Raw genomic sequence first — 11,855 nt, forward strand, 5'->3', positions numbered from 1 at the left:
GTTTCTCATAATTTAGAGTCATCCTCTTCCTGGAACTGAGAGGGAGACTCCATTTCAAATGGAGCTTTCTTTTATAAATGTAAATTTCCCTTACTAAAGGGTAACTTATTCTGTCATTTCTCAAAGTAATCCTTATGCTAAAGAAGCATGTTTTGGGGTGGCATATTCTGCTACCCTTCACCCCTAAGGTAGTCAGATAGCTAATTCCCTCATTTCTTTCAAGCCTTTGCTCAAATGTCCCTTTCTCAGTGAGGCCTACCACATCTACCCATTTTAAGACTGCAATTTCTTAACGCACATATACTCTCATCTCTTTTATTTTGCTTCTTTCTCCCACAGTAGCATGTATCATCTTTTGTCATACTATGTAATTGACTTATTTTGTGTATTTATCTTGTTCACCAGAAGATAAGATTTAGGGCAGAGATTTTGTTTTGTTTTACTGCTATGCCTAATGAGTGCACAATAAATATTCATTGAGTGAATGAACATACTAGGTTACTCTACTTTTAGGCTTGTTCTTGTTCAAATTCTTGGGCCCTAAATTTTAAGAACCACTGCTATATAATATTGTGTAGGATTTTGGAAGCCATGCCTTTTGCTTACAGTGGAGATATGTAAATATATGAAGTAATTGACAGATATAACTGAAATTGCCTCTATTTCTCTCTCCTTCCCTCTTCCCTTCTTTCTTTTTCCTGAGGAGGTAGCACAGGGAAAGAGAATATAAACTATAGTAACTTTCCATTCATTTATCAAGGGTCCCCAAGACCACCTTTAGTGTCCATTGATCACTGGGAGGGATAAATGGGACTCAGCGTGTAGTCACACTCATGGCTAAGAGTTATTGTAGCAAAAAGATATAAAGCAAAATATGCTAAGGGAAAAGGTACATGGGCAAGGTCCAGAGGAAACCAGGAGAAATCTTCTAAGAGTCCTCTCTCAGTGGAGTCATACAGGGACATGTTTAATTATTCCAGCATCAAATTGTAACACTTAGGAAGTGTTTTCTACCAGGGAGATTAGAGACATTGTACTCAAGGTGTTTTATAGAAGACTGATCATATAGGTACCATCTCCTGCCTAGCTGTACACCAAAATTCCAGTCTCTCAGAAGGAAAGCAGGAGTTTAGCATAAACCACATTGTACAAACAGTTGAGGCACAGTGAGCTATTCTTTTCACAAGTTCCCAGAATAAGGGTCAACCTTGCAAGGAGGACTTTCTAAAGATAGCAGTCTCTCAGGCCTGTTAACTTATTTTTACACATCATGATATCCAAAGAACTTTGTTATTTTTTCTTCTACTTCTTTATATAGAATATAAAGCGTTTAGACTAAATAATCTCTCGTTAGGAAATTTAGTAACAGTCAAAATGTTTTGAGAATGACTTGAACAGTTTAAGTGGATTGAGTAAGTGAGTTTATTTACTGAGACATATTTTCTGAAAAATCCCTTGGTAGTAGTATTCATAGTCTGTGCTGGTTTTAGTAATTACAAAAGTGGTTTGCTTTGTAGTAGAATTTTATTATTCAAAAAATTTTTTTAAATTACGATAATTTTCTTAGTGTTCACTTGAAAAATATTATCACGAATGTGGCCATCTGCTTCAAAGCAGACACTGAGTTTTCTTCACTTTTCTTCTACTTTTCATGTTCCAAAGGGTCTATTTGAAACTTGTCATCTTTGCGTTTGATTTTGTGAGTAACTAATCTTTTTTTTTTCTTTTTTTTTATAGGCCAAGATGCTGAATTATCAGGGACACTTTCACTTGTTTTGACACAGTGCTGTAAAAGAATAAAGGATACTGTTCAGAAATTGGCCTCAGACCACAAAGACATCCACAGCAGTGTTTCTCGGGTTGGAAAAGCCATTGATAAGGTATGGTGTTGAAGGAAGTGTTTGGTATTTTTAAGCATCAGCCTTCATCTCCTGTCACTGCTTTAATAACATTAGCTTTTTTATTATTTTATGCTATTCCTCTCATTCCTGCTTTTAATAACTTTTGCAAATCTGGTTTTACTATGTCATTCTTAAAGTTCCCTATTGCTATTATTTAAAAAACAAAAATAAAAACAAACCAGAAAAAACTCTTTTGACAGCCTTGTTATTTATCCATTTATTTAAATGAATACAGCTCCTACTGTCATGATGAGTAAATTTCCAAAGAAATTTTAACTTACTATGAAGGAGTTTGCTTACAGAAGTAACTTTTCTTACTTCCTGAGTAATTCCCTGGCTGCGACTCTGTCTGTGTTATGGAATGATTAAGAAAACACCCTTGCATCCGTTTCCCCTATATTATCCTAACCAACTCCCGTCTTCTGGTGGGCATACTAGTCACTTTCCTTCAGTGTTGCTTTATGTGTGAGTGAGGTGGTTGCTAGCCATCAAGGCCTGTCACTTGTTGGGTGATTTTTCTTATAATATCTCTTGAATCTTTGACTTAGCGGCTTCATTATAAGCAGTTATCATTTTTAGCAGTTGGCCAGTTTTGCCCTTGGAGTTCATAGTCCTAGTGGGGCCTAAGAGAAATAGCGTAAGATTACTGTGTGATACTTCCGAATACATAAGCCACTGGGGAGTTTGTGACTGGTTATGGACATTTTTGTTCACACATTGTAAAATTCTGAGAGGACAGGAAGAACTTTTGGGGTGCACTCTTTGTAGCAAAGTCATCTCCTAACCAGTCCTATGAGTTTAGTCTGTACACACAAGAGCAATAACTGTAATGTAGATAAAAACTCAGGAAATTCCGAGAGTGGCTCTGTCTAACTCGTGGATGGATAAACCTGTTAGAAATTATCCTATGGGACAGTTATATTGAAAGGCTAAACTTGAGGCAGTCTAAGTCAGAACTATGTGCTTCTAAGGAGATATTATTAACTGGTGGGTGCGATATGTTAGGACCGTGAATGGTAGGAATTCTGGGGACTGTTTGGGTGGCTGTGGCTTACAAAAGAGTTAGTGACCTTTCAGAGAGCTGACCTCCTCCCATAGTGCTGAGGGCTTCAACCTAGCAAAAGTGACCAGAGAAGTGGTGTGGGCAGCAGCAGCCCCGTTTTTGGATCAGTGATGGCTATTTCCAGCAAAGGCTAGGAAGACAGTGAATATTCTCTGAAATAGCTTTGAGGTTGTGATGCCTGTTTGGTAACTCTGAGGGAGTGAACACAGCTTTGACATCAGACTATTTGAGCCTGTGGCCTTGGAAGTCTTCACTTGGTACCTGAAGTGATTATTGGTGTGTACTAGCTTAAGGACTTACTAGAATGGTGGTGGAGCACTTTAGAGATTCTTAAATTATTGTCGATGAGAAACACTCAGTTTCTCAAGGATAAAGTAACTACTGGTGGTGGTTAGGAAGCTTCAGATTTTGGTGGCTGGCAGTGACCAAGGCATTCTAGCGATTCTGGTGGTTCATATCCCAGGAGGTTCCTGGAAGCATTTGATTTGACCACAAGGTTGCCTGCAATTATGATAGAGGATAGGACAGTAGGACCAGAAGATGCCATAACAGTGAGAAGAGCTGAAGCTTCCAAAGCAGCCCATCAGAGAAAGTACCTGAGAAGAGCCCAGATTTTGGAAATAGGTGAGGATGGCCTCAGCAGCCATATCTCAAGTGTATGGACTGCTGGCCACTAGGATCAGGAGCATTTGGGCAAATAATTCACCAGCTTTGCATTCTGCCGCTGGATTCCCCATTTCCTAGTTTATGTACATTGTCCTGTCATAGTTATCGTCAGGACCCACTTTTACTCTTGTCCTCCTAGCTGCCGGTAACTTGCTGAGCATGTCCTCCACTTGATCTAGCAAATCTTTACAGATATTCGTAAAGGTTATCAGATAATTTGGTTAATCTTTGTGACAAAGCATTTAAATGTATTTGGTGCTAGAAATGGCAGTATCTTGAGAATGGATACCAGGGAAATATAGTGAGTAATCTAAATTCTGGCTTTTTAGGTGTGCATGTGTTTGGGGAGAATGTTCCTAAATTATATATTTTAATTTACTTATTTCTTCTTTGAGGACTCTTTTCATGTACTCGGAAGTTATAAGGGTTTTTTAAAGTAAACTTTTTTGTAGTTTTATGTTCTTGGGAAAGTTCTAGGTGACCTAGAATTCTTCTGATCCGTCATATGAAATTATGTTACTGAGTTGATATTGGTAAGTATTTGTTGAATTATAGTCGCAGGGAACAGAAAAAAGCCTGAATCTTTTAGCTCAGTTCTTTAACCTCTTTCAGTGCATTCTCTCCAATTGTTTTTTGTCATCTACTTGGCCTCAGCTGTAGACCTACCTAGATGTTATGCATGAACTTCTCACATACACAAGAACTTCTCTGTAGGCCGTTGTCATATGAGACTCCATTGACTTGTAAAGTCTTTTTTTTTTTTCTTTTGGACCTGGTAAATTTGTACAACCTTCCAGGGCCACCTGTTACAAAGGCTTGGTGAACTCATGTGCATTGGTGGTAAACAAACAAAATGAAGCCGAAGCCATTGTGGCACAAGCCTTTAAGTACCACAACAGACAGACTTGTGTAATAAACTGGAATGCTGTCCAGCAGCCTGTGAGCACCATTTTATGGACACTTGTCCCCACCCTCCAAGAAGAGGACAAAGAAACTGGTGACTCCTTTATGAGCAAGCTGGTTTGAGTAAAGAACTTTAGTAAATTTTTGACACACTAAATGATTTTTTTTCTTTAGTGTTTTAATGCTTCTTGTGTTTTAAAGTTTTATAGTCATCATTTCTATGAAATGTACGCAGAAAAGCAGTTTGTGGTATTAGCTAAGGTGTTTCGTGACTTTTAATTACTGTAAACATAAAATGCTGTTGAAGATTTCTGCTTTAACGTGTTGACTGTTTTCAGATGTCCATAGTATTATGCTCACTATTTAAAATACATAATATCAGTGGAATATAAACCTAAAAGCAACAAATGAACAGGACAAACAAACAGACTCATGGACATGGACAATAGACGAGTGGTTACCAGAGGGGAGGAGAGAGGTAGATGGAGTAAAAGGGATCAAATATGGGGTGACAGAAAGAAATCTAATTGTGGGCGATGATCACACAATGCAACATATATACATGCTTTACTGCTAAATTGTACACCTGAAACTTTCTGGACTTTCGTCACCATAATTAAAAAATAAATAAATAAAAATAAAATACATAATATCAGCCACTGGGTTCTGTGGCTGTTTTTTTTCTTGTAAAATAGACCAAATAATGTTTTGGTTTATTTTTAATTTCCTCTCCCATTTTAAGAGAATCTAGATGTATTATTGAATTATACACTTAAGACACATATGATTTTATTAACTAGTGTCACCTCAATACATTTAATTAAAAAAAAAATCTAAAATTCTCTCCTGTTTAGGGTGTTTTATTCAGTGTTTTACTTGTTTTGACTTTTTAGTTTATTTCCTAAGTAAGAAAAGTTAATGAAATGATTGTTGCTGTAGGGGTGTGTGTATGCATATTAAAATCAATAATGCAAAGATTTTAAGGTGTTTAAAATTTGCTGTGAGACAGTTGAAAGTGAAACACATAGTACATGTTCTTTAGAAGATTGTGGTCTAGTTTGGTCATGTAAGAGTGCTTTTCGTGTATACAGAAGAACTGAAAAAATTCTGAGGTAACATAAAATAAGTTTGCTTGGGATAGACTCTACTTACTGTAAAGTAAGAGAAAGATTATTGTGCCCTTAATTAAGGTTTGTGGCATTGGTGTTTTAAATTTGACTTGGAAGAATAGGTAAATGGTTTTCTGTGGGGCTAGGAAAGGTGCTGAACAACTGAGAATATGCTTGACTCTTGTTAAAGACTCAGGGACTGACATGATGAGAATGGTAACCCTGCTGGGAATAAGCCAGGATCAAGTCGAGGGGGAAGGCACATGATGGAGGGCCTAAGGATTTGACCCAAGGAGATTAAGGGAAAACGGAGTGAATGATAAAAGCAAATGCTTGCCCTCATTAAATAGGATAAAATTAGACTAAGGAGGAGTCAAGAGTAGGAAGATAATAGCTATCACTTATTGAGTTTTGACCATGTTCCAGATACTGAGCTAAGTGCTCAGTATATTTATATCTCATGATGTGGGTACATTATTCCCATTTTACATATGAGGAAACTAAGACTCAGAGATATGAAATAACATACCCTAGGTGTACAGCTTAGAAGTGATGGATCAAGATTTGGAAAAAGATGTCAACAGTCTGTTTTTAAACACTGTGCTGTACTAGGAAATTAGGCCATTGCAAGGCTGGTAAGGTTCTGCCAGGGAGAATAATTGTTAAAAAACATTTTTTTTTAACATTGCCTAAACTGATCTTTTGCCAATAGAGGGCGCATCTACATTGGTGAGGCAGGTACTATATTAAAAAACAAATGGAGTGTATAAAAAGTGAAATATAGAATATTTTAAGATAGTTTTGGTGAGCAGTCTGGAACTTCCATGTAGGTATGACAGGAGTATGAGAGGAAAAAGATACCAGTGGGAGATAATGTCCTAGGTTTAGCCTTCGATAGTAGTTTAGGTAGACTGTGAGTGAGGGCAGGTGTATACTAGCTCTAAAGTTCTGTTATATAATGGATAAATCCTTATGTAGTAGAGAGAGATTACTGGTAAAGGGGAAAAAAGAGAGAAAATTTGCTCTGCTTAAGAAGAAAAAGAGCTGAGTTGAGTTCTGATATATATACAGATAATTTGATATATATTCTAGGTGGAATTTTTAGAATTACTGAAAAAGAATAATTAACAAAATTATAGAGACAACAGTGATAAAAAAGCCAAGAACATGTTCCCTAAAAATAAAAAATATCAAACTAATTCCCCTCCCGCCAAGAAAATGTAGTAGTCAGTGTGTCTAAATTTTTGCAAGGCATTTTATAAAAATCTCATATCTTTGGTAAAGATGGAAGATGTTCCTTTTTAAATTGCAGGGTTTGAATAGAAGCAGCCATATTCTCAATATTCTTCGCTTTGACCATAGTGCCTGCTCTGAGGATGGGCCTGACCCACCCAAGCTTGGCAACAGTTGTTTCTGCAGAGTGAGTACCTCAGAATCCCTCTCTAGGATCTTTCTCATTAGAGTTCTTAAGGGAAGGAAGGCTGGGAATGCATGAACCTAGGAGTGATTAGTAGTCTCAGAGAGAATTTGAGAGACCCTGGTTATCTGAGCCTTTCTTTAAATCCAACTTGTTTGGGCAAAAGAGATTTCTGTTGTGGGAACCAAGAGTCCTAACTCCTACAAGCAGCTAGATGCTCTCTGGGTCTCTTCACTTGTGGTGGGCTTCAGTTTCTATGAAACAATATTAGTTTTGCCCTCTTCAGTCTGAAGAACATTCTCAAAAGAAGATGAATTCTCTTTTCTCTGCCATTTGTCACATTATATCATTAGCTCTTAAGCTGTGGGCCTTATTATTCTTACTACTTCTGCTCTGAGCAGAACGAAACAACATTATTTAGTTGCTAATGGTAATTATTTGTTGAGTTATAGTCCAGTCATCAGAGGAAAACCTGGACTTTTGCAATCAGGTCTTACAGGTTTTACATTAAGATGCAGGATCAGAGAATCCCACTGGACCTGGAAGTGATGTAGACCCACTTTTGCCTGAGGCTACAAAGTGAAATAACTTGCTTGGTCTAGCATCCAACTCAGGTTGGACTGGGAGGAGAAAAGGACCTTATACAGATTAAGCTGTGCCAACTAATCCAGTCTGTAATTGTACTCAAGTGAGACTTTGAGGAGCTTTTCTCAACTAGAATTCCTTCAGGGAATTAATCACTAGTACCCCAAGGTGCCTGCTGTATGCATGAATTTCTCTCCTATACAAGGTGTGTGCCGTCTTTGGAAGAATTAGTGAAATTGTCACTCAACATTTCTCTAGACTGTTCAGATATGGAGGCAATCAGACAAGGTCTGCCAGAGCCAAAAGGTATGAAAAATAGTATGCAAAATAACAGTGAGGGGATTGTGATGCTCATTTGACATATAGATTATAGAGGATTTTAAGGATCTTAAAAGCCCAGCAGAATTTGGCATATCTCTGACCATGCCACATTACTCCCCTTGGTAAAAACTTATCAGTATGGCTTTGTGCCCTCTCCTCTTTTTTGATCTGGCACAACCTACCTTTCTGATAACTTTGAAAACCAAAATGGAGATATGAATATTGTACAGTGGGGAGGATGGAATGTCTAAAAAGATAGTATCTGCATCTAAAAATGCATCTGTAAATGCTGATTATGACACACTACTAAATTTATTTTCCAGTCCGTAGTTTGCAAAGCACTGCTGTCTGGAATATGCCTAAATATGGATTATTTCATCATAAGGCCTATGCCTCATCATCAACTTTTCTAGGCTTGCTCAATTTTTCCCTAAAGGGTTTATACCAATTTGCAGTCCTACCATTCGTGTATAACAGTTCCTGTTTCTTCACTCCTCACGTATACTTAGTGTGATCAGCTTTTTAAAAATTTTTCAAATTAATCACATGGATGTGAAATAGTATCTCATTGTATTAATTTGCATTTCCTTAATCATCTTTGAGATTTGTGCATCTTTTCATATGTTTGATTATTAGAATTTCCCCTTTTTATGAGTTTCTTAATTTTTTTTCTGTTGGGTTTTTATTTTTGATTGGTAAGGATTTTTTTTTAAACTTTTGGATACTAATCTGTGGGTTATATGTGAAATACATATCATTTCCCAGACTGAGTGGAACTAGAATCCAGATCTTCTTATTCTGTGTTAAGTATCCTGTGTAGTAACATCTCTCTTAGACCAGATTAACTGGATGCTTAGAAGGGAAATTGATTCCTGGTAAGTGCAGCAGTACCCTGTTGTTAGACTTAAACAGTTTTTCTTCAAAGGTAGATGGGGAAGTTAAAAAAAATTAACAGTCTTGAAGAATTGGCACTTAGTAATTAAAATAAATAGTGGGTTTTATCATGTACTGTTACCACTGTGATCCGTAATTATAATTTCATAAAATGTATTTCAGAAATGGATTGGTTTTGGGCGATGAACAATGAAAGCCAGTCCTTAAGTTCTAAGCAGTTTGTAAGCATGTTCATGTTATGGCTAAAACAATAGGATGCTCTGTTTATATTTCATAGTTTCATAAATTTACTTCCGCCTCAGCTTCCAGATTTTAAAACTTTTAATTCATCAGAAATGTTAATGACACTAAAAGTACATGAGATAGTGTATGAATTAGTGTGTCATGGATTTCTCTTCTCAAGCCATAACATCTTCTGCAGGTAGACAGACCCTTGAATGTGTGTTTTGCCTTTGATTCTTTAAATCCTGTCTTTACATTTAAGGACATTTTTCCTTTTTTAAAAGGAAAAAGTATAGTAAAACAGAAGTGCTAATAATAGCTATTTCTCTTCATTAGCTACTTCTTGGCTGGGTCACAGTGCTGCTGATTTCCTGGGCAGCCTTGCAAACGAGTTTGGTCTCCTAGCAACAGAAGCTGGAACCTGTCCTAGCTCTGATGCAATAGTAAGAACAGGCAGTTTTAACAAAAGGAGTTCTGACACTGTATTGCATTTCCTCAACCTCTTTTTATAAATTTAGCTTTAATTTTTACTGCAGGTGAGCAGAAAATAGGCTATGAAAAAAGTTTACTTATCTACCTTAGTGGTTTAAACTGGAAAATCAGAATGGTAGAAAGGAACTCAGAAATTTTCATCACATGTGTTGCTTATTCACATTTAGTTGTATTTTGAAGACTAGCAAGTAAGTTTATTATCTGAATGTAGTAAAGATATTCTGAGTGTTAGGGGTTTTAATTTTTCTTACCTATAGAATATTGGCATGGTACACCTTATGAAAATAAGAGTACTTGAAAAGCATCACTGTAAAACTTTAAATTTGTTTAAATATTAGACTTATGTTTTAAAGCTTCCTAGATGATCAGAATTTCCTTTTAGTATGTAAAGGAAAGATTTGAAGGAATTCTTCTGCTTGATCTAAGCAGTTTACTCTCTGATGACAGCCGTTAAAATTCTGACATAATATATACTGCCAGATAAAATTGTTTTAACATGATCTGTGCTTTGAGCTGAGCAGTGTGTCTTCCAAAGTTGTATTTCTTTCTCGCAGAACAGACACCTGATACATTTGTTGTGGGTTGATAGGGTGGAGAATAATTATTAGATGAAGAAGTAGAAATCCGAAGGTTATATTTGGATTGAATGAGGTTGATAGGTCTGTAAGGAATCTTTTTTAGTCTCAGTGATTCTTTCTTATGGGGTGCACTTAGACATTTAGGGGAGTTATTGGCAGATTTCTGAGTTTGTATTAAATTCTATTATCTTCACATACCTGTTCTTTTATGTATTTGAATGACTGTCCTTAGGAGAATAAAATAAGAGAGTATCCGTGATATCAATCACCCTTCTAGGTCTCTGCTGTAGTCTAGAACAACAACAAATTAGCACCATCTCCACTCTCAGTGTTCTAGTCGTCATAGATAGCACAGAGATAAAAGAATTTGCTTAAAAGTATTGATGACTGTTATAAAATCATCTCTCAACAGAGAGAATCTGATGAGCAGATATGAACTTAGAGAATCTTAACCAAGCAATTTTGGCTCTTTTTTCAGACCTAGGGATAGTCTGCTCAGTATATGCATGGAAGCTATTGCTTTAGCATCTAGGTACTCTGTGTTATTTTCATTCTTTAAGTCTGTAGTAGGCCAAGAAAGAGGTCTATAAAAAGAAAATGAATAAAAATTAAGACTTTGACAGTAATTTTGCTTTTTTGCATTCTGTTCAAGTAATTCTAAATCTTAATATATTATATTTAGTTTTAGGCTACTGACTTGACATCTAAGAATAGGGTAGATAGCTCTTTAAAGAAAAATGTCCTTAATTTTGGAGAATTCGTCTTCATTGTGGTAATGTAAATGTAGGTGGTTTGCAGTTTCTACTGCAGGTTACCTTTTACCTGTTCTTGTATGTACTATAAAACAATCCTGTGTTGTTTGGACTATATTTAAACAATGATCGACTAGGTTTGTAATTTCAGTCAGTCTGAAAAAAAATGAGATAAAGAGGGTATTGCCTATGAAAGATAAAGGAGGTGGGCAGGGAAACTTTCATACCACAAAGTAGACTTGTTCTTTCCTCATAGTTGATGTTCCAAGTTGCCATTTGGTATCATTTCCCTTTTTCTGAAGAACTGACTTTGGCAGTTCTTTTAGAGCAGGTCTTCTGGCAGCAAATTTAACTTTCCTTCATCTGAGAATGTCTTTATTTCATCTTCATTTCTGAAAGGTATTTTCACTTGATATAAAATTCTGGGATGACTTTTCTTTCACGCCTTGAAAAATGTTGTGCCACTTCTCCATTGTTTCTGTTGAGAAATCTGTAGTCATTTGAATCATAGTTCCTTTAAGAAATGCATCATTTTTCCTCTAGCTACTTTCAAGGTTATTTTCTTTTGTCTTTAGTTTGATTATGAGATGTACGGTGTGGGTTTTTTGATTTGATCCTTTTAGGAGCTTTCTGAACTTCTTGAATCTGTAGATTTATGTCTTTTGCCAAATTTGGGATATATTTTTCAAATAATTTGTCTGTACTATTCTCTATTTCTGGTACTCCAATGACATGAATGTTAGATCTTTTATTGTCCCACAAGTCCCTAAAGCTCTGTTCATTTTTTTTTTCAAACTTTTTTCTGTTGTTCAGGTAAGACAATTTCTATTGATCGTCACTAACTTTTAGCCCTGTCACTTCCATTCTGCTATTAAGTCCATTCAATGAGTTTTTATTTTAAATTCTGTATTTTCTATTTCTTTGCTAAGACCTTCTGTCTTTTTTTTTTTTT

At 36.2% G+C, this 11,855-nt stretch overlaps 1 protein-coding gene across 3 annotated transcripts in view; it reads left to right on the plus strand.

The window, feature by feature from the left end:
- The window catches only part of RMND5A (required for meiotic nuclear division 5 homolog A), a 59,216-nt gene that overhangs the window by 15,604 nt on the left and 31,757 nt on the right, over window positions 1-11,855 (plus strand). For all 3 annotated transcript variants that reach the window (XM_039852740.1, XM_039852741.1, XM_039852742.1), the window contains exon 2: window positions 1,738-1,880. In XM_039852740.1, coding sequence (XP_039708674.1) covers window positions 1,738-1,880 — 143 coding nt within the window. The remainder of the gene's footprint in view (window positions 1-1,737; window positions 1,881-11,855) is intronic.

This window comes from Pteropus medius, unplaced genomic scaffold, assembly GCF_902729225.1.
Source record: "Pteropus medius unplaced genomic scaffold, Ma_sr-lr_union100, whole genome shotgun sequence".
Classification (NCBI taxonomy): domain Eukaryota; kingdom Metazoa; phylum Chordata; class Mammalia; order Chiroptera; family Pteropodidae; genus Pteropus; species Pteropus medius.